General features: G+C 52.8%; 6 protein-coding genes across 6 annotated transcripts; 2 read left to right on the forward strand and 4 right to left on the reverse strand.

Annotated features, from left to right (window-relative positions):
* Positions 1 to 329: 329 nt before the first annotated feature.
* Positions 330 to 1316, forward strand: GUITHDRAFT_63914 (hypothetical protein; the record flags this gene model as incomplete). Its single annotated transcript, XM_005841058.1, has 1 exon — positions 330 to 1316. The coding sequence occupies one exon, from the start codon at positions 330 to 332 to the stop codon at positions 1314 to 1316; it is 987 nt and encodes a 328-aa protein (XP_005841115.1).
* Positions 1317 to 3522: 2206 nt separating this feature from the next.
* On the reverse strand, positions 3523 to 5034 carry GUITHDRAFT_100384 (hypothetical protein; the record flags this gene model as incomplete). The annotated part of the gene is made up of 5 exons (XM_005841059.1): positions 3523 to 3628; positions 3688 to 4283; positions 4338 to 4425; positions 4486 to 4509; positions 4574 to 5034. The coding sequence occupies 5 exons, from the start codon at positions 5032 to 5034 to the stop codon at positions 3523 to 3525; spliced, it is 1275 nt and encodes a 424-aa protein (XP_005841116.1).
* An 8565-nt stretch (positions 5035 to 13599) lies between these two features.
* On the reverse strand, positions 13600 to 14088 carry GUITHDRAFT_132535 (hypothetical protein; the record flags this gene model as incomplete). Its single annotated transcript, XM_005841060.1, has 1 exon — positions 13600 to 14088. The coding sequence occupies one exon, from the start codon at positions 14086 to 14088 to the stop codon at positions 13600 to 13602; it is 489 nt and encodes a 162-aa protein (XP_005841117.1).
* A 339-nt stretch (positions 14089 to 14427) lies between these two features.
* Positions 14428 to 15428, forward strand: GUITHDRAFT_150164 (hypothetical protein). Its single transcript, XM_005841061.1, has 5 exons — positions 14428 to 14838; positions 14915 to 14996; positions 15043 to 15101; positions 15159 to 15188; positions 15236 to 15428. The coding sequence occupies exons 1-5, from the start codon at positions 14563 to 14565 to the stop codon at positions 15314 to 15316; spliced, it is 528 nt and encodes a 175-aa protein (XP_005841118.1). The 5' UTR covers positions 14428 to 14562; the 3' UTR covers positions 15317 to 15428.
* Positions 15429 to 15494: 66 nt separating this feature from the next.
* GUITHDRAFT_156924 (hypothetical protein) lies at positions 15495 to 16700 on the reverse strand (the record flags this gene model as incomplete). Its single annotated transcript, XM_005841062.1, has 1 exon — positions 15495 to 16700. One exon carries the CDS (start codon positions 16698 to 16700, stop codon positions 15495 to 15497), a length of 1206 nt encoding a protein of 401 aa, XP_005841119.1.
* Positions 16701 to 20079: 3379 nt separating this feature from the next.
* On the reverse strand, positions 20080 to 20779 carry GUITHDRAFT_63988 (hypothetical protein; the record flags this gene model as incomplete). Its single annotated transcript, XM_005841063.1, has 4 exons — positions 20080 to 20205; positions 20249 to 20340; positions 20447 to 20672; positions 20720 to 20779. Coding segments are annotated over 4 exons (504 nt in total), but the record flags the coding sequence as incomplete, so codon positions are not given.
* Between the last annotated feature and the right edge of the window lie 1254 nt (positions 20780 to 22033).

The following is a 22033-nucleotide window of genomic DNA, read 5'->3' on the forward strand; positions in this document are numbered from 1 at the left end:
CGGTCCTCTCCCTGTCTACTTGTGGTCGAGTTATGCCTTCTTGGAGTGTTGGTGTTGGGGCGATGACTGTATTGGTTAAGCATTGCTATGTTAGCTGTATCCTCTATGTTGTGGCTATGTTGCGCTTTCAAGATGGGAATGGAGAACTGATTTCCATCAGAGGATCTCTCCTTGCGTCTATTGATGGATTGATACGATTGTTCGCGCAGGTGATACTTTTCTTGTCATGGCCGTAGGGCTGTTGGGACGTGTCGCCTCATAACCGAGAGGTTGTCAGGACAGCTTTGCAATACCGTAAAGGAGATATCCTTGGCTAAAAGCTGCAGAGAATGAGGGGCTCTCGTCAGGATCCCGATGCAGGCTCCAAACCTGTTCAGCTCTTTCCTCTGCAAAAATGGATTCCGATATTGAAGGATGGGAGCAATTCTAGACCAGCGAATGGGAGCAAAGCATTCATAGAGCTGCCTAGCACAGTGCGACGGTTTTCGTATGAGGAGCTGTTGGTTGGAACTCAGAATCTCTCAGCGTCCCTTCTGGTGGGTCGTGGCGGCTTCGGACCAGTTTATCAACTCAAGGCCGATGGTGTTGAGTATGCAGTGAAAGTTGGAACGAACCTTCCCGACGCCGGGGTTGGACAGGGCAGGCATGAATTCGAGAACGAGGCTCTCCTCCTATGGATGTGGAAACATCCAAGAATTGTGAGCTTGGCCGGCGTAAGCGACGGTCAGTTCCCCTGTCTGATCTACGAGTACATGCCGGGGGGGAGCCTGTCCTCAGTCATCCATGACTCAAGACGGGCTGCACAGTTCGGGCCTGTCAAGAGGCTGATGGTTGCTGCTGACGTCGCCAACGCGCTCATGTACCTGCACGAGGGAGGTCGGGGGGTGAAGCCGAAGAACAACAAGGTGAAGAAGGCTGTCGTCCTACACCGTGACATAAACTCTTCCAACGTCCTCCTCGATCAGGATGGCAGGGGGAAACTCGGAGACTTCGGGCTGAGTGCGATGCTGCATGAGGTCGATGTAGATAGCGGGATGGTCATGAGCGGCAACCAGGTGGTAGGCCAATGGGCATGGTCGGCACCAGAGGCCCAGGAGCTGGGAAACATGACGGCCTCGGACATCTACTCCTTTGGGCTCATTCTCCTCCAAATGCTCTCGGGCTGTGAGGACTCTATCCTGCCCACTGTGAGAATATCCGCTGCCATGCCAGGAACAGACCCTGTTCTGGACGATCGCCTGGCTCCTCACGACCCGTGGCCGGCTATGATATCTGAAGCGGTAAGCAAGCTGTCGTATGATCCTCGTACCTCGTGACTTGTCCATCTCAGGTCTTTGATCTGGCTTTGAAGAGCTCTGATCCTACCCCAGCCCGGAGGCCCACCGCGAAGCAGGCGCTGCAAGGGATTATGGCAGCCTTGCAGATGAACGGGGCAGTTTATGTTTGCGATGAGCCCCAGCAGGTGAATGAAGATTTAAGATCTTCTTTCTCTCTTCTCGCCTTTGCTCTAGTCTCGGGTGCGACTCACCATATCTTTAGGATCCACATTTCAACCATGCTCCGTTTGAGCCTTCTCGCATTGACCACAGTGGGACGGTGTCTACCTTGCTGCATTTCACTCAGGTATTCAGCTCCTTGGAGTATCCTTGACGTGACGCGAAGAGCAGGACAGCAACTTGAATGTCAAGGACAAGAAAAGTGGACACACGCGTCAGCGAAGCCTGGGTCCTGGCGAAGTGCGACTAGTCCCTTGGAACGGGCCAAGCACGAATGCTGCTAGCGCTGTCGACAACAAGAAGGCAGCGATACAATCTGTGATGATCTCAGTATGGTTTGAAGAAGTTTTGACTGTTTTGTTGCAGGTTGTTTCCGTCTGCTGCTGCAGTGAAGAAGATGCTCGCCTGATGCTACAGGCGTGTCAATGGGACGTCAACAGGGCCGTTGACAGACTGTTGAGCGGGGAGAAAATCCAACAGCAGCCGGAGGCACCTAAGGCTCAGCCACTGATGAACAGTGCTGTCTGCCCAGGTCTGGGAACGGGAAGTGGGCATGTGAAGATAGGAGACACGGAGTTCGAAGGGAGCTGGGTGAATGGTCGAGCTCACGGTCGGGGACGATTCATTGCCAACGCGATCTCGTATGAAGGAGAGTTCCGCAACGGATTCATGCACAGCCGCGGGGTTTACAAGGCCCTAGATGGAAGTCTGGAGTATGAGGGCGAGGTATCAAGGTCTCTCCTTGACTTGCAAGCGCCTGATCGATGTTCTCGCAGTTTGTCGAAGGTTACATGAACGGTGAAGGGATCATTACCAAAGGGCCGGACCGTGTGAGGTTTCATTGTAAGTTCGATCGAGGTGTGTTGCTGTCGCAAGAGCCGTGCGCTGCGAAGCCAATGTTGACGGAGGACGAGAAGATGTTCATGATCTCGGTGTTCCAGTCCGTCGTCAGCAACAGCACCGAGCAAGAGGCTCATCGGTTCCTCTCCATGAGCTCTTGGAGCCTCCAGGATGCCATGAAGATTGCGCTGGACACCAACCCTGACAGAGTTCTCTTCGACGGGAAGCCGCTAGAGCAGGAGGGAGCGAAATTGGGCAGAGTCTCAGATCAGAGCTCGAACGCTCGTGTGCATGAGAGCCAGTCAAGCTCAGACGAGCAAGCAGTGACAGGAGCGACACGAGATAATGCACTAACTGCAGAGCAGGAAGCAACCAGGGGTGAGGCGAGGCAACAGGACTCGGACTCGAGGAGCGACACGAGCAAGGGAGGAGATTCAAGCGGTGGGGAAGCTGGAAAGAGCGTGAAGAACCTCAATGAAATCCTCCAATCTCTTCCTCCGGGTTGGGAAATTCGAAAGGACCCGGCATCAGGCAGGATTTTCTATGTTGACCACAACACCAAGACGACCCACTGGAAGCCACCGCTGGAGGCTCTTGGTGGGAAAACGATTCAGAGCAGTACTCCAGAGAGAAGTGAAGTTCGGGGAGCGACAGGTATCTCTCTTATCTCCTCGCTGCATCCTTAACAAGTGGGGCAGGCGCGTCATCGCACGAGAGGGAGGAATCTGCGGGCGCGTCGAAGGGCAGCGGGGCAGGCGAGGAGTCTCTCGCCGATGTCCTTGAAAGGTTGCAGCTGAACCACATAGGCGCGATCCTTGAGAAGGAGGAGATCCGAGACATCAAGACGCTCTCGATGCTGTCGTCGCGGGATCTTAAGGACATGGGGATCTCACAAGTGGAGGGGCAACGGATCATGGAAGAGATGATGCGGAAGCAGGTGATAAGAGGCAGATGATGGACCAGCACTGGCGCCAGCAACATCATCTGGCTTCATTCACATTCAACTCACGAGATCGAAAGAGACAGAGGGAACTGAATCGGGCAGGAGCAGGGGTGAGTGGTGGGGAGATTTCAGCCCCTACGAGCGCTGTGGGAAAATTCAAACCGAAACTTTCGAAGGATCGGAATCTTGAGGACCGAGCTCATCAGCTCCTGTGCCATGTCAAAGCTCGAAAATGCCACGTTATCATACTCTGAAGGCAAAATGTGCGGCATGTTCGTTGTCGAACTCCGCGAAGGCCGTTCTCAGGCGACTGGCAGGCGGCGATCGCATCCTCAGCTCTTTGAAGCCGCTGTGAACAAGATCGAGGCGCATAGTCACAGGAAGAGCAGGAGACATCTAGCGACTCACCGAAACCTCTCAAAAACTCGAAGCAGCTCCCCTTGTGTGATTGTCCTGTCGATATGATGCAAGAAAAGCGTGTCGGATACCTCTGTCGTTTCCCCTCCTTGATGATCACGATCCGGTTTTTTCTGTACCCCTCGTAGCTTCTGGAGATGCTCTAGTAACACTGACGTCGCATCCTGGTTGCCATTCCGGCGGGAAGGATCCAACTGCCCCTCATCCTCAAGTTGCTTCAATATCAAATCCGGACTGAGCCCCTGCGGCAAACCGTCTCGTCCTGCATTCTCATGATGTAGCTGATGAGGATCTCGCATCTCGCGATTGCGCGGATTGAGCTGCCGCCTGTCGTTGAAGGTGCGGTCCATTCTCCTCCAGTTCTGTCCATCCTGCACATTTTCCGAGGGAAGTCTACGGCCAGCACCGTTACCTGCCAAGGACTGTCTATCCGAAGAGGAGAGAAACTTGTCAGGGTTGTAGGTGACAATGCCAGTGAAGTCTATGAACCCTTTAGCTGCTTTGTCCCGCGGGATAGTGCTTGTTCTGTGTGCCACGTGGACCCGCAAGGAGAGTCGGACGTAAGGATCGAACCGGGTCCCGTTGACCTTGAGAATGTCCGTCAGAATCAACAGCAGGAGCGAAGTCTCATTGCTGCTCACCTGTCTCCCTGCATTTATGGCCTGATCAGGAGTTTCGAACGTCACAAACGCCACCAGTATCTTCCCGTTGCGATGCAGGGTGCTGTACCTGGAAAATGCAGGCAAAGTGTGAGGAATCAGCGGGAGAAATGCTCTTCTCTCTAAGGACCTGAAGCCAGGGAAGAGACGAAACCTGCAACAGCAAAAACAACAACGTCATCGTCACTGCATTCGACTAGTCGATGAGAAACTCTCACATGTTGTAGATTTCCCTTGCGCGGCAGTCGTAAGGAATCCCGCTGAGGAAGAGGCTGCAAGGTGGACCGCTCTCTTCCATTGAGTCCGCCTCCTGGCTCTCGTCATCCACTTCAATTATCTCGTTTTCAGCCATGCCGGCAAGATCTTCTGAAGTTTTGTTTTCGGTCGAAGCAACAACAGCACTCCCGTCCTCCTGCGCTTCTTCATGGTAGTTCGATTCAGGTAGAATGGTGTTGTCGCCATCCAAAGCTAAACTCTCATCGTTTTCGTCCATTGGTCTGGAAATGAAGGCTTCATTTGGTCCTGTCCCAGCATTTTCGATGAATTCGCTGCTCGCCCTCAGCTCAACAACTGCATCGGAGCCAATGCCCTCGGTCGTTGCCACTGGCTCGACGTCTTCAGGAAGTGCCGCATGCAAGAGAGACAGGATCAGCACACAACAGACAGCTCGTGCGAGCATGGCTCAACAACAGGATTGACAGTGGGGCTCACAAGAAAGGCCGAGCGCCAGCCATGCTCTCCTCTGACTCTCATGCCATGTCCCCCGTCGTTGTCTCATGGGACGCTTTCCGCTGGCTGCACCGCCAGCGGCCCGCCCCAAACTTCGCCGCTCCCGACTCGGTGGCCCGGCCCCCGCCGAGCCTGAGTCAACTGGCAAGTTTCAAGTTCCGAAGCGGCTCCTTACCGTTCTTCAATCTCACTGCCACGGTTCCGAAGTTCGGGTGACGGTTACCGGGTTACTTCGCTCGGGCCTTTCTTCTACCGTACGGTACTCATTTCCTCCCAGGCTAGTCCCAAGCATGATCTTGAACCATCGGGCCGGGCCGGGGGCAGGCGACCGTACTACGGTACGCCGCCCCTAGCCGCTAATGTAGTACCGTACTCCTGGGCAGTGGCAACGCTCAGGCTCGGCGAGAATTGCTTTGTTCTCCATTAGCTTGGTGAGTTTTTCCCATGATCAGCCTCCGAGGCTCCCCACCGTGAGTCACACAACTCGGAAGTCAGACAAGACGGAAGTGAGTTCAAGTTCGGAATCCAGAAGAGGTCATTCAAAGTTAAATTAATCAGGAGAGTCGAGGAGGCTTGACCCTGACACTGTCGCACTGGCCGCCCGCAACTTCGGCGCAGTCGGCAAAACGTCGCAGCGAGAAGAGAAAAGACAGCGAAAACCAAACCTACTATGCTGCCAACTGCCCGGGCCGGGACTCCAGGCGGGCTCCGAGATTGGGCCGGGCCGGGCCGCGGGGCCCCGGGCCGCCGGCCGTCGTTACTAAGTCAACACTGAGAACTGAGTTGTCCCGGTCCTCGTACTGATTTTTGACTTAACTTTGAGTAAGGAGACGTAGCATGAAGAAAAGGCAAAAAAGAAAAAAGAGGTAGGTGTGGTCGTAGAAGCCAGCGAAATTAGTGAAGTGGGGGGTTCAGTTTCGGGGGTGGGGTCCAAATTTGTGGGGTTGGGGAGGGTTTCTTGTGAAAATTCAGATGGGTGGGGTAAAGAAGATAGGTGAAACAGGGGTACTCGATTCGATATATATTGGAGGAAGGGGTAGGGGACTACAGTAGTGCGATTGACTACCCCCACCCAGCACCGAATAATCCTCGCAGAGGGCAGGGGTTATATTTTAGTTGATGTGCTCCATGTGGGGAAAAGCGAGAGGGGAAAGGGGGACAAGGGAATGAATACGAGAGCAGCAGAGGGGGGGAAGACGATGCCGCAAGGCATGCAGCTCTTTATCCAGACCGCAAGCATGGCAGATAACATAACGCCAGCAACTCAGATCTGACTCTCTTCGGAACTTTGACTGCAGTATTTGTTCCCACACATCCATATCAAATCTCTTGCATCCTTTCAGTTAAAAAGATGCCCTCTGAGCAAAACGTTCTCACCAAGGATTCAAGTTTTGGAAATGATCCAATGACCTGCTTGCTGCATGACTTGTGCGCGCTCTCAGGACTCGGCTATGCAGAATTTTGGAAGCGGGACAGGAGTGATGTCGATCTTGGGAAATCCCATGAGCCCTCAAATGACGAGCTGCCCTATGCTCGAGGTACAGATGTAGGCCAGTCGAGCTCCATGCCAGGACAAGATGTAAATGCACGTTCTGAAATAACAGAATCACGCCATTCACGGACATTTCACAAAGAGGTTTCATTCGATGACAAGAACAAGTCCAATAGCCGCCCTGCCCATGATGATGTAAAAGCTCGTCGAGGAATTTCTCGTCGGGGGCTCGGTAACAGCAGTCGTTCGCACATGCCTAGCATATGTGAGATCAATGCATTTGAAAGAATCTCCATTGATCGAGTTTGGTCTAGCTTCCTTGACGATGATGGCCGAAGAATCTCTCCACATTCAAACCGGGGTGCATCGGTTGATCTGTGGCGGGATCTGATCGCAGTGCTGATGATTTTCTAGGAAACAAGCAGATCTAGAAAGGATCTTGAGCGAAAGGTATGTGTTTCAAGTACAAAGTTCTGAAATTGAATAATCTTGGGTAGGCTAACATGGTCTGGATACGCTTACGCGCACCAAGACATGTTTGAGATCGCAGTTGAAAACTCTAAATGCAGTCATGTGATATTGTGTTTTAAAATGCCTGAATTTTTTTTGACGGATGTCAAAGGACTGGCCAAGTACAATAAAGGCGCTGGAGGAAGTTGCTAAAGATGATGTATGTGCGTATGAAGAAGGCCATGGCGTGATAGGAATGGCTTGGCAACAACGTCGGCCCTTTTGGTACGACATCGCTGCATCGGTACTCTCCTACTGTTCTCAAATATATATGATGGATAATTTTCCAAACCAAGACTTCAGAGAATTCTGAGTCGTCGACGTTTGACGCAAGGATGTCACTTGCAAAGGTGAAGATGCAACTGTAGTGAAATATGAGCTCAAGACACCCAGAACGTCTTCGATTTTTGCGTCGGGATCCCTGTGTTGCATCCACATTATGGTATTGTGGAAGGGGTGATCCTTTTCTTTCACCTGGACAACAAAAAGATAGAGCTTCCAGATGAGGTTTGTCCTGTGATGAATGGGCAAGATCATTCAAACGGCTGCAGAATTGGAAACAATACATGAAGGACCAAAGCATCATGGAAATTTTGGCTCAAGCTTCTCGCACAATGTACTGGACGTACCATCTTGGGGTAGATTTCATTGATTGCCTTTGAAAATCAATCACACTTTGCGCAGTCCTCCATGAACTCGTGGTTCAGTATGATTGATGCTCAGAAGATGAATTCTGTTTGATTTCTTGACGCATTTTGGGTTTCCAGTAACTTTCGATGTAGGTCGCCTTGATAATGGGAGCAAATGACGATTCTAGGAGCAAGAACGAAGTTTTACCTCCCAAAGCATGGGACAAGCGAACGAGACATTTCTTGCGCAAATATTTTCGGAAATTCAAAGGCCAGGTATTTACGCATTGGTCCAATTCTGTGCCAATGCCTTCGTTTAGAATGCCACCCCCCCCGGGCCATACAGCTGGCAATACTCACTCTGGTCGTTCGTTGGGACGTACCTGGGTACCTTCATCATCACGGTGAACTTTGGACCGTTCAGTGCAAAGCTGACTTGCTTTTTCAAGTCGATCAGTAACTACATGAAGTATAACACAGATTATGGACAATACACAGCGACATTGTCAGATGGTATTCCAATCTTTTTAGCCAAAATAAGAAATTTACGATCCAACGTTTGCACAGGAACCCAAAAGATTGAACAGGGCTACGTTTTTCTTCTGATAAACTCAATGGGCGCTGTCTCTGCTATGCTTTTTTCAGTTCCGAGCTCGCCGTTGGCCCAGGCACATTCATATCGTACTCAACTTGAATTTTTCCTGATCTACTCTTGACAGCCGAGAAATGTTGTTTTTGGTCATTTGATAGCCGTCACTCTGGCCATTGCACTGGTATGATGAAAATCTTTTGCGCTTTCTTGCTGACATGACAATCAAGGACTATCTGACCAACCCTCGTTACTTGCGTCTTTTCCCAAATGTGTGACAAGCACAAGCGATTATTCGAAATAACATTTCTGACTAGTGGGTCGGCGCTCCATTGGCTCCAGCTCTAGCAATTGGCATTCAAGCAAAGGTAGCTCCTCGGGTCATAGTTTTGTCTCATATTTCATAGCTGGGAATAATCCATCCGCCTTCGTGCTCCGCGTGTGTGATCTATACCATGGGCTTGCCTTACGTCAAGAACTTGGTAGCGTTTGCTCCCTTTGTCTTGCTAGTGTTGGTGAAATCGGTTGGCAGGGCTGGCTGTACTTGGCTTGTCCCGTTTTACTCGATTGTGTGGTACGCACATAACGCTGAATCTTTTGTTTCTGATGCCCACGAACAGCTCTTGGTCGTCGTGAGTTTGCTATTCAACAATCTTTCCAAGGACAGAAGTTATCCTCTTTACTGGTGACAACTGAATGAGTTTAGTGTATCAAGAGGCAGAGCGAAGTAACATCTTACCTGATGTTTATTCCTTCCGATTTTTCCGATTTTTGGATCATTACTGTACCCAAGTAAAGCTGAGATATCTGTCAAACATCATGGCACTTTTCACAGTGGAATGGAATGAGACATCACAAAAGTAGTCTGAAGCATCTTCTCAGTGACTTGATTTCGGCATTCGCCCAGTCCGATGCCTCTCTCAATTTGAAATTCCATGGTCAAGTCCTTCACAGCCATTGATCTAGCCCGCCTCCGGATTCCACATAAAGAATGCGATAGGGCAGTTCGAGGTTTTGCTACTATATCCACTCAGTCCGGTCATCTGCCTCGGATGTCTTCGGATACTACCGTCGTCGGCAACGAGATGGCGGCAAAGGGCATGCCAACCCTCCAATGCTGCTGATCGCTCTGTGATCGCTCTTGTTGCATCCCATCATCATCTTTCTCTGACCACATAACGTTTCATTCATTCGCTATCGTCAAATTTGATTTCTCGACAAGTTCTTTCGAGAGATTGAATGTGAGGATGAAATACAAACAGCAGTTTTTGAAATTAACTTCAAAATCGCAGTGAATCATGGGAGAGTTCGATGTCGGCATTTACTTTCAGAGCTCGAGGCATGGAAGATGTCACACAGTCTCGAGACTCACTCCTGGAGGTAGCGACGATGATGAAGAAACCTCACAACTCATGCCGTGGTGAATCATGTCAGGTCCGGCAGAGAAGTCCTGTGCCGTTGAGATCGGTCATCGCATTGTGATGATCAACGAGAAGGTATGAAATGAAGCTGCAGGAGGTTATGGGCACATTCAACTTGTGATCTTCCAGGACGTTTCGACTTCTTCGCTGCAAGAAGTTGAAACTTTTCTGAGGGGCCCGAAAGACTCCTTGGTCAACGTCAAATTTCTTGAGATGAGGGAAATTCGATTGACGATGGAGAGATGCGTCAAGATTGAGGTGATCGAGGATCTTGATAGCGAGCAAGCTGAATCTTGATCGCAGAATTCTTATTCTGTTGGCATCATATGGAAAAGAGGGGAGGAGGGGCTGGTCGTCAGCGGAATATCCCCAGGTTGTGCAACAGCTACTGAACATCATCGCATCCTTCTTACTTTTAACATGAACAGAATATTATGGATTCGGTGTGTTGCCGAAAGCCGGGGACAGGCTGCTGAAGATTGATGGGGAGGTTGATGTGTTGCGATGAAGCTGCCGCCTGAACCCTTGACAGAGCATCGAGTCGATGAGATTCGACGACATCACCATGAGGCTTGCTGGGCCGCTCAACACGAGCGTGAGGCTTGACTTCGCCCGAGGAGTTGCTCATCACACTGTGACGTTGAAGCGCGAGTTGTCAGCTCCTGCACGGGGCCTGACTCCAAGTGTGCTCGACCCTCAGATTGTGGACCTTCAGAGCAACGTCCGGTTGATCAACACCCAGCAAGCTCACAGCCATGCTCATCCTGGATCTTCGAGTGCCTGGGAAGTCTTCGATGAGCCAGAGCCAACCCCTGGGTCCAGAGTTGACCAACGAATGGTGGAGACGGGCAGGAGCCCAGCTCCTCTGACCTCGAGCTTCAACGACACGAGTGCTTCTAGCGCCCCCAGTGCTGTCACAACGAGGCCCTACGGTAGTTGGAAGACCTTCAACGAGCTTGCAGGTCTGGACAACAGAGAGGCTGAGAAGAAGAACACACTCCCTCCGCAGGACAGGAGCAACGAGGCCGATCCAAGGCGAGCTATGCCGTATTCGGCCAACACTCACCAGCCTGCTCATGGTTATCCGGTTCTTTCAGCCCCCAAGGTTCCTCAGGGTATCGAGAAAGGCGAATCAAATGCCGTTTCAAATGCTCAGTTGAATCACCTCCAAGAGGAGAACCGGACTCTTGCGAATGAGAAGAAACTTCTCCGAGAGCAGTTGAATGAAATGAAGAACAATCTAACCAATGCCGAACAGACCCTAAGCAGGAAGGAAGCAGAGCTGAACAGCGTCAAGACTGTCCTCTCTCGCCGAGCAGAGGCTGCGGGTGAGACAAGGCGGCAGATTGAAGATCTGTCTGCTACCATCGTGTCATTGAACGAAGAGAAAACCAACCTTGCTCTCAAACTCGACAAGACGTCATCTGACCTCAGTCAAGCTAGAGCTCAGATACAGGATCTTCAAGACTTGAGGATCTCAGAACGACAGAAGCTGCAAGACGATGCTGACTTTCAGATGAGGAGAAGGTTTGACGACTACACAAGGCAGATAGAAGCTTTGAATGCGGACCTTCACACCCGCGATGAGCAAGTGAAGATTGCGCAAGGCAAGGTCAAAGAGCTGAGTCAGGCTCTTGTCGATGAGAAGAAATCCCTTGAAACCTCAGAAGGACAGCTGGCAGTGGCGAACAACGAGATCATCAGACTACAGCAGAATCGCGCTGAGCTGGAATCGAGTCATAAGGATCTGCGATCGCGGTATGAAGGTGTGGTGCAGCAGTTGAACGTGCAGCAGGTCAAGAACTCAGAGTTGATCGATGCGGCAAGAGAACAGGAAAATAACATGGAAGCGCTCAAGGCTTCCAACGAGAAGGTGTTGGAGGAGATAAGACAGCAGCTGGTGGCTCAATCTGATGACTTCATGCGAGTCAAAGAGGAGATGCAAAGATTGCACTTGCAAGAGCTCGAAGATATGAAAGAAAAGCACCAGATTGCGATCGATGAAATTCGACGAGCCCAGGCCGACGCGGATACCAAGGCTCAAGATTATGAGAAGAGGATCCAAGAAGTTGAAGTTGCAAACAGAAGCCTTTCAGCTGAGTTGCAAGAAGCAGAAGCTTCCTACAGAGAGAACATGGTGGACATGAAAGAAAGGCACGAGTCAGAGTTGGCTGAGCTACAACAGAAGCTTGATGTGACCATGAACAAATGCGAGAAGTTGAATGAGGCGTGCGCTAATTTCAAAGAGCAGTTGGCTAACGCCAAACGAACGATTGAGGCGCAAGCGCTTTCATGTCAAGAAGAGCGAAAATGTACGGAAGACTGGCAGCAGAAGGCAGAGAAGAGTCAAGCTCAAGTGCAATCACTCGAAGAAGAGTTGAGAAATACCCACCAGCTCATGATTCAGCTGGATATTTCAAGTACACGATTGAGGCTGCTGGAGCAATTCCAGCAGAGAATTCAGTTCGAGGCTCACAAGAAAAGTGAGCAGATACGGCAGCTACAAGGAAACTTGCCCTACGCGCAGCTGGGAGGCATGCTGCAAGAAGCGCATGTCTCCCTAACGTCTCTACAGGAGCTCGCTGAGGTGCGGGAGAAAGAAGGTGCTCTTTTTTGCTGTCTCTGGAACTTCTGACTAACAATCATCTGTTTTACGAAATTGTGATCACACACTTCCACTTCAAGTTGGTAATGATTGCATTCTCTTTTGATCTAAAAATTGAACATGATTTCAGGTTTCTACAAGCAAAAGTTGAATGAATTGATGAACGCAAGGGAAATGGGTGTGGAGACTGAAAAGCAGCTGTGGAAATACAAGGTCTCACTCGCAGCAATCTATCATACTGCAGGCCTGAGACTATTATCAGGAACAGCTGGATTGGAAAACGATTGCACTTCAACAAACGCTGGATTCCCTTTCGAACTGTCAGGTTCTCTGATGCCTGATCATGTTTCCTTCAACTTCTAACCATTCCGGGATAGGTCCTCATGCAGAAACATGGAGTTCCGCAAGATGAGATAGACAAGGTCCGTCTGCTCCAGCTGAGAACAAGCTTTTTCATCTGACCTTCTCCTCGTTTGCCCTGTAGGTGACCAGCGCCTTGACTGTCAGTGCCCAGCACGCAAGACCCTATGAAGAAACGTCGCAAGCTCTCAATCCGGGCAGCATCACCATAACAAAGGCTTCCTATGACGTCAACGCCGTAGCCATGACCTCCCAGGTGACACACGCGAATATGAAGAGCACGCCTGACTGGCTGGTTTAGCATGACGGCGCTAGCAAGTATCGGTCGGCCAACGCGGCACCTCTGCTCTACTCCGGCATGGTAGGCCTGGAAGGCGAGGCGATGAGGTCGGTGACGTGAACCTGTCAGCCGCCTGCCATGTCCGACCCGAGGATGGCTCAGCCCGGGGGGATGAATCTCGACGGCTACTCGAGGTCACGTGACCTCTGGCGATGCTGGCGCGTGACTGCTGTGCGACAGGCCGGTGGAGGGCGACTACCACTTCTCCTCGGGCAGTTACGCCTGATGACGACAGGGAGGATCGATGGCAGAGCCTCGCGTCCGTCTCGCCATCATGAAAGTTTTGTTTCATTCACGGCTTTTGATAAAGATCCACGGGACCTGCCGAACGCGAAGACATCAACCCCCTCCTTCTCCTCGCTCTCCTCGATGATGCACATGAGAGCCTCGCCCGCGCCCTCCTTCCTCTCCTCATGGAGATCTACCGGGGAGACAGGAACGAACATAGACTTGAAAGACTCCAGCACGCTATCTGACGTCTCTACCATGGGCTCTCTAGCCTCATTCCATGTCACGCTATACCTGTCATGCCCGTACTCAGGTGGGACCACTGGACAGCCTAACGCCCCTCACCTCTTCTTGTGCGACATGATGAACACAGCATGAGGGAGTACCTCAAAGAGTCTTCGAACCGCCGAGTGCAAGAGTTTGGCCATGTGCGAGGAGTACAGCAGGTCGCTTCCCACGATGATGCTCACGTCGGAGCCTCTCCCGAAGGCGTCGAAGTGTTCGTCGTTGCTCCAGTCCAGTTTGCATTCCACACACTTCCCGTCAAGACCGTTCAGCTGGATGTTAGCTCGAATAACCTCCAGCACAACCTCATCATAGTCAGAGATGTACACTCTCCTCGCCCCCAGCTTCGAGAGGACCATACCAAGGATCCCTACCCCCGCTCCGATCTCTAGGACAGCCGCGCCTCTGAAGAGGTTGCTGTTCTTCATGCAGTACTCGCAGAGCTTCTTTGTCGCCCCTTGCCAGACATCGAGACCGATCAGGTCACTGTCATCGTCACACCTCAACCCCGCCATGACCAACTTTACTCCCTCATCTACCGCCATCTCTTCCATGTCCAACTCTTGCTCACAAGCTGGATCACTGGCAGGGTCCCCCTGCTGCTCTGCTCTTGTTGACGGCTCCTCTTCTTGATCTACCATACTCCCCTCCTCCTCCTCCTCCTCCTCCTTCTCCCCTGGAGCTCGTCTGCACAGAGCGCGCACCTCCTGCCCGGCTACCCTCACACGCATTAGGCGCAGCATGGCTGGTATAAAATACAAGCCAGCCTCGGAATGCTTTATTAGAAAAGCAGAAGAGACAGCAAAATTACGAGGACTTGAAGCGTGTGAGATTCCAACTTGACGGCTCTTGGGCAAGGAGATCGCAGTGGCGAAGAAGAGCAGGGAGGAGCGGTCTTAGTGAGAGAGTCAGCAGGAGAAGCAAGAGAACGAGAGCAGAGAGGAGAGAGGAGAGAGGAGAGAGGAGAGAGGAGAGAGGAGAGAGGAGAGAGGAGAGAGGAGAGGGAGTCAACGAGCGCTATGGTGAAATTCCTAGAGATTTGTAATTCGGCGGACCAGAATAACCTGGCCTTTGTGATCGTGCTGATTGGAAGCTGCCTCCTCAACCTACTTCTTAGCCTGTTCATCTTGTTCGTCCTGTTCTGTACAGGAAGAGGAAGCAAGGCGTCGAAATCCAGCAGCTACGTCGAGCCTGCAGCGTCCAACCCCGAGAAGAGCGACGTGAAGTCATTCCTACAGTTTCAGCCTGTACAAGTGACAACTTCTAACGATCTTGACGATGGGGGAGCGATCAAGGTGCCGCCTCATGCACTTATGATGACTGGCTGCCCTGCTGCTCACGCCGACGTCTGATGGTGTTGTGATCGAGCAGGATGAACTCAAGAAGATGTCGAGGGAGATTGCAGACCTGAGCTCCAAGATGGAGAACAGGAGGCTGAATGAGATCACAGCCAGTAACCTTGTCTGCAAGCCTAAGGTCTCTCTGTGACGCCATGGCAGGCTATCTCCTGCACAACGCGCACGACGTGATCGGCAACGGCGTTCCCACCTCCGCTCAGGTCAGTCTCCCCCCCCCCCCCCCCCCCCTGTCGCGCTCCCGGTGACGCTGGCTGCAGGTCACTCTAGAGCAGATCAGCGCGCATCAGGTATGTTTGACCCTCAGGAGAGCTGACGAGCTGAGAGGACGTGACAGGCTCACGTGCGGCTGCGAGTCGACGACATCGACCGCAAGGTCGGCAAGCTCGAGTACCTCCTCGCCAAGATCACCAGCTGATGCAAGAGCAGCCCACCCGTGGCTTGTTTGCTCCCATGTCGACATGTCAACAACTATCAGCCCTCAGTGTCTGTAGTGATAGAGTACTTTACAGATTTACAACTTCCACGCCAAGCTCCGTCCTCTGCTCCTCGCCTCCCGCGCAGCTCCCATCCCGCTGCTCCCATCATTCCTATGCTCAGCACACTCCATACGTGTACGGGGCAGAGGATGTATCCTCCATCGCTTGCAGTGGTACAGGGTCATCGATCAAGACTGCTTCCCCTTGCTTGTGAACTAGTCGACCTTTCACCCACACCATTGCGACATTCACCTCCGAACCGAGGTTGATTAATTTCTCAAGGAGGTGCATGGACGAGTCCGAATCCCACACGTCTATCCCCCCCCTCGCAGCATCCAGCAGCACAGCGTCGAAGCTCTTCCCTGCCTCCAAGGTTCCCACCTGCCCTTCAATCCCCAGAGCCTTCGCCCCTCCCATGGTTGCCAGGTGAAACGCGTGTCGCCAGTCTAGCAGCTCGTCGCTCTTGATAGGTGCGAAGTTTCTGGTGACCTGATGGGCGATGACGGCGTTTCTCATCGAATTGAGCATGGAGGGGCTGTATCCTCCAGCTACATCGGTGCCCAGAGCGACCTTGTTCCCAAGAGCGACGATCTTGGCGGTCGGCAAGACTCCATCGGCGAAGAAGAAGTTGGAGAGCGGACAGTGAGAGATGCTCGTTCCCCGTTGCCGCAGCGTGCGCAGGTCCTCATCGTCCAGGTGAACCCCGTGTGCCATGATCGTCTTGTCGTGCAGAAGTCCGCAAGTGTCGAAGATGGTCGTGTCGGACTTGAGGTGGGGATACCGCGACTTCACCATGGCGATCTCGTCCAACGACTCTGAGATGTGAGACTGCACGTGACAGTCATACCTGTCCGCCAGCGCGCCCAGACCATTCAACAGCTCCATGCTGCAGCTGGGAATGAACCTCGGGGTTACCACTGGATGGACAAGCTCGCTTCCCAGGCCTCGCACGGACTGAATGAACCTCTCCGTGCTCTCCAGCGACTCCTCCGTGCTCTCAATGTAGTCTGCCGGCGCCAGGCTGTCCATGCAGACCTTACCGATGTATGCTCGCTGACCTCGCGAGGCCGCAAGCTCAGCAAACGCTATGCAGGACTGCAGGTGGATCGTAGCAAAGTAGAGAGCACAAGTCGTTCCATTCCTCAGCGTCCGATCGATGACGGACGAGTAGACTCGCTTCGCTGTCTCCACGTCTCGCAGACTGCTCTCGGCCGGGAACGTGTACTTCTGCAGCCAGTCCATGAGGGGGAGGTCAGTCGCTGTCCCCGTGTAGGAGTACTGCGGCGCATGGATGTGCGTGTCGATGAAGCCAGGCACAAGCATCTGGCCCCTCTCAAGCTTCACAAGCTCGATGCCCCACTCCTCGTTCAACACGCAAGAGCCTGCTGCCCTGCCCTGCATCCACAGCCTGACTGGCTCGTCCTCCAGCTCCTTTAGTCGCGTCACCACAATGATCTTGCCTCTCTGATCCACCACCAGAACAGCTTCCTCCATCACGTCGATCTGCAGCGAGAGCTTCAGACCAGCTCGCAAGCATCCTCCCCCTCACCTTGCCGTACGCGGTTGCGTGCGCCATGGTACCAAAGATTACCAGCCGGGCATCCGCCTCGACCCACCTGATCGGCACCTGCGGGTGGCTGCCGCTGACTCCCATGTGCTGCCCATGCGCGTCAAAAAAGAAGACAAGCGAGAGCAACACCCGCTACCTCCTCCTGTCGCCTTCCTCCTCTCTCCTCCTGTCGCACTCCTCCTGTCTCCTCCTTTCGCCCCTCCGACGCCATGGCAGGGCTGCAACGTACTAGTCATAGTCACATCAACTGTCAAGCACAATCGGTACGGGGATCGCAGGTGGTGAGACCCGAGCGAATTCTGCAGGTTTGCAGCAGACGGCGATTCCCAAAGACGAGGCGAGAGCGAGGAGGGCGTCTCTTCTGCTCTCAGCTGGTCTCCCTGCTCGACTGCGTGCTGGTATCTGTGCTGGTCTTCAGGTGGACTAATCTGAGGCTCTGGTACCTAAGCAGGGACAGTCATGGGATGAGCAAGCTTCAGGTGCTCACCTCTGGCTCCCGAGCTTCCTCTTGGACCCTCTCGGAATCGATCGGAGCTGATGAGCTCGCACGGGAGGCGGGAGACTGGAGGGTGTGCTTGTCCACAATCTCCTTCCTCGCTGACAGGATCGCGTCTAGTTCAGACACGTTCCCGTTCTGTGAGCTGACTGAGGCCAGCTTGCTCAGACTCCTCCCGAAGGGCGACGGGCTACCGACGGAGTCATGGAGGGAGGAAGGAGTGTCTGCGGATCTGAGCGGCGAGAAGGGATCTGGAGGAGAACGATGAGCGAACAAGAGCAGGAGCGCTGAGGCAAGCCTGATCTCGAGGGGGAGGAAGTCTTGTGCTCCAGCCTAGTGGGGGTGAAGGACGACATGGAGTGGTTGAGACTCGACACGTGCTGCAGCCTCTGCGTCAGCCTCGCTGCTGCCCGGTCAGAGAGGTGAGAAATTGAACCACCTGGCCTGGCGGAGATGCCGTGACGGGGGGCGAGTGCAGGTTGAACCTCTTGGGCGTGCCGTCGGAGGTAGCAGGAGAGGTTCTCCGCGAGGAGAAGGTCTTGGGGTTGAGGGCATCGTCTACCCTCTCCACCTTGTGCAACTGGTCGTCCTCGTTAGGACCCTCGAGCTGCCGCCCGCTCTCAAACCTTCTTTGTGATCTTCCCTTGCATCAGGATACTGCACGGATCCCTTATTTGATCTTCAAGCTCCCGGACTGCAGCCAAACTCAAAACCCCGACAACATGATCGTCTCATTGCATTACTGATGAACTCTGGCGAGATCGACTTGCCAAACATGATGATCCCGATAGTCGCAATGATACTCCCACGGCGCATGCCAAAGATGAGAATTTGCCTCCTCGAGATTTTCAACGCTGCTGCAAGGTCTTGTATCAATTGCTCTTGGTACCTGAGGGTGGAATCAGTCGCAGACAAGAGCAGCATGTGGTCCTGGAACCTCTTCCTTGTGTCGTGCGACAGCGCCATCATGTCGTAGTTGTCCTCAAGGGTGAGAGAGACGATGATTGGATCTTTGACGTTCAGTCGCGGGCTGAAGAAGTGATTGGAGATCGGAATGACACTCTCGAGGTTCAGCTTTTTGACTTTGGGTGCCATGACTGGAGTGGGAGGATTATCATCGTGGGTAGATGTGGAGAGATTCAGAAGCCCGTCTGCTCCCGTCCCTCCTCCCATGCTCGTCGACTGATCCAAACGGAGATGGAGGTACAGGCGACAGAAATCAGCCTGTGAATGCGCGTTGAGCTCATTCGACGTTGATCCCGCCTCATCGGCCGCGTGCACACAGTACCAGCCTCCTCGCGAGCTGTGCTCTTCCTTCAAATGTCTCAGGGAGATCCCATCCAAGAACCCGATCTTTTCTCGCGAATGATTCGAACTCACTAACGGCGAGGAGCGCTGTGTAGGACACCAGTAAATGTCTACCTGCACAGAGCCATATGCTATCATGGTCTCATCCAGCATGAAGTCGAAGTAGGAGTTCCATGAGGGGTCAGCAACGCTTGCAGTCTTGGTCATAATGACGTTGGTGTGACCCGGACACATGATTGAAACCGAACAAACAAGTTCACCATCTCCTTGGAGGTTTCTTCGCAACAGCTCGAAGTTTTCGCAAGAGCCAACGTACAATGAGAAGTTCTGTCTGCCAGGTTGTGACCGTTGAGGAGACATTTGCGACGCAGCAGAGAGGCTGTCAGAGTCCATCCACCTGAGGACATACGAATCTTCCGTGTTCGTCTCTGTATGCTGATCCCTCAGCTCCTCCAAGGGGGAGGCGCCGTGATGGCGGTTGTCGCTTCCGTCCCCAGCCTGCCAAACTTTCCTGGGTGTGACGGGCGATAGAGAAGACGGGGAACCTCCGTGCTGCTGGAAGTGCATGTCTGCCAACCTCTCGTAGGCTGCCGCCACCTCCGCACCCTTCCCTGTCCTCACCGCCTCCTCCATCAGCTCCTCCAGGCCAGGGCCCGGCATGTCTACCGGCGGTGGGGATTGAGGTGGGGGTTGGTAGGCCCAGAGGGAAATAGGTGAAGTATACAGTGAGGTGGTAGTGGATTGGTCAGAGGGACTGCACATGGCGTTGAAACACCAAGTCTGCGAAGCGCGCCAGCTCTCTCTGCCCAGCATCGAATGCTGCCGTAGCACGCACATGCGTCCGAGACCCGCAAACACTCATCGTTGACGAAGCATGTCGCTTACAAGGCTCGAAGGAAACCTTGACATGCAAAGAGCGATGGAGAACGGCTGAAAATCGGCGAAATAAGAGCAGACCCAGGATAAAAAGAAAGAGTGAGACACGAGAGCAGACAAATCGTTTCTGATTGAGTGGCAAAACAACACAGAAAAGTGTGAAGGCTTAGAGATTGTCAGGAGCTGATTGCGGTTGTAAAGAGAGAAGAAAAAATAATCCGCCCACGACCGCCTGCATGGATGGTGAGGACATCACTTTCGAGCAATTCAACACTTACTATCAAAGCAAACAGAACAGGAAAGAGTGTGGATGAGAATGAGCTTTGGTTGGTCGTGCTGGCCATATCCAGATCTGTGTTCAAATCAACTTGTCGTCGCAAACATCGAAGACAAGAGTACCTGATAGATCTTCTTCCTCCGCAGCAAGATCTGGGTTCTTCTGCGCTGAATTATTACTGCATAGCATCCAGCACGAGCAATACAACAAAATTTACCGCCTCCCAATCTTCTATCAAATCTGAAAATAGTTCACAAAAAGTCTTGTCCTTCAAGTTTGTGCGCATTGATTTTCTTGCAAGCTGGTCAAACGTGAGATATCATTAGTGAGAAACATAAATTAACCTGTCGTTTTACACTTTCACTGGTAGTGATAGTGCCAATAGCAGGCACACTATCCAACATGAATGATACCACTCCTTGCAAGATGGAAGAAACTGTGTTTAAGAGTCACAGTGAATCCATCACGGTACGTCATGAATTCCACTACAGTGGAATTCATGCGCCAAGAGTAGATTGTTCGTGATTCGATCAAAGTTCTACCTGACCACATGCAGTTCCAAGTCTCCGGATGGAAATCAGACATGCTAAGACAAATCCGTTGGTTCGGCTCAAAGCGGCCGCTTGGGGTGAGCATCCGGATAGACGGTGGCTTATAAGGGTACTCCTGGGGAAAGCGGATGATGCCGTGATAGTATCCTCCCTGGTAAGGCGAGCCAGCAGGTCCTTCTATGACAAAATGCCATTCGAGCATGTTTGAGGGGAGAGGCTACTCGAACGTCAGCTTGTGCGGGCGAGATGACGATGGGCTCTCACCGTTGCATGTACTCCAGCCACAGGCTCCTCCTTCAGCTTCTTCAACTCGCGCTGTAATCGTTGCTGAGATGATCACAGTCATGCATGACGATCATGAAAGGATAATTCGTTGATACCAAGTTCTGTTTGCGCTCTGCAGGATGCATCTTCAACCCCTGAAAGAAAGAACGATTCCGACAACCAAACTACCTCGCTTTGTGTTGTTGTCAATTCACTCGGGTCAAATCAGCAGATGCTGGAGAGTTTCAACTGGCAGTGACAAAGAATAGTCTTAGAAAGTCATTCAGAATGTCTCAATTCAACGGGACGAGATTAAATCTTCAAGCACAGCTGTTCGTAGCTAGCGAATGTTCTTTCCACTCTTAAACACTCCCATTCATTCCCACCAACAATACAAATTCATCCCTGCTCCTTCTTCTCTGCAACCGGTCAAGACTAACATCTCTGCTTCTTCTGTCGTCCTTCACCTCCCTGCATCCTTCGTTTCTCCATCCTATGCGTACCCTCACTCCAGCAGCCCCAGCATGTTCCTTTACCCCGAGGCCGCAGAGCCCCAGGGTCCCACCCAAGGTCGTGGATCTCTCGAGTGAGGTACCTAGCGAGAGAGAGAAGGACCTCTCTTCTGCCCTTCGAGACCAGCTTCCCAATGATCCTGAGGCGGGCGCTATCTTCTAAAAACGTGACTGAATAAGTTTGAAGCCGTCACTGTCACTGTCACCGGGCCGGGTCGGACCAGCCTGCCGCGTGCAGCGGCCCGGCCTGAGCCCCGGGCCCGGCGGGCCGTCGTAGGATGCCACTGGCGGCCTGAGGGCTGAGCCAGCCGGGACAAAACTGGCCGGGCCGTGCAGGCCGCTTGCGGCCAGGCTCGGAGTCTGAGTGACATGGCAATGATGATAGCCGGGCCCAACAGTGAAACTTTACCGTGCGTACGGTGTCGATCCGAGTCGTCGTCGGACCGGGACCGTCCGACGGTCTGCGTCAACCGTTGGCCGCGGCCCGGTTCCTGGCAACTTGAAGTGAAGGCGAGCTGCGGCCCCGGACCACGGCCGCCGGGCTGGGCCCGGGGTGCGGCCACTGAGGCTGAGGTCTGTCTGGCTCAAATTTTCAAGTCACTGAGTGACTCAAAGTTACTAAAAAAAAAGTCTCCGGCCCCCGGATCATGGCACCCGGTGGTCGGTCACCGGGTCACGGGGTGCCGGCCCCGGGGGCCGGCCTGGCAGTGGCGGCGGGCCGGCCTGGCGGAGCGCAGTCACTATATCTTCTTGAACTTTAGTTACTTCTCGGATTCTATGTTCCATGGAAGCAGGATTTATT

The sequence above is a fragment of the Guillardia theta genome, assembly GCF_000315625.1.
Source record: "Guillardia theta CCMP2712 unplaced genomic scaffold GUITHscaffold_4, whole genome shotgun sequence".
NCBI classification, from domain to species: Eukaryota; class Cryptophyceae; order Pyrenomonadales; family Geminigeraceae; genus Guillardia; species Guillardia theta.

Bases quoted from the DNA above. Each gene is read 5' to 3' on its own strand.
- GUITHDRAFT_150164 (XM_005841061.1), top strand. From the start codon at position 14,563: ATGGTGAAATTCCTAGAGATTTGTAATTCGGCGGACCAGAATAACCTG. The intron at 14,997-15,042 runs GTAACCTTGTCT...ACGCCATGGCAG, and splicing joins GCTGAATGAGATCACAGCCA to GCTATCTCCTGCACAACGCG. The intron at 15,102-15,158 runs GTCAGTCTCCCC...CGCTGGCTGCAG, and splicing joins GCGTTCCCACCTCCGCTCAG to GTCACTCTAGAGCAGATCAG.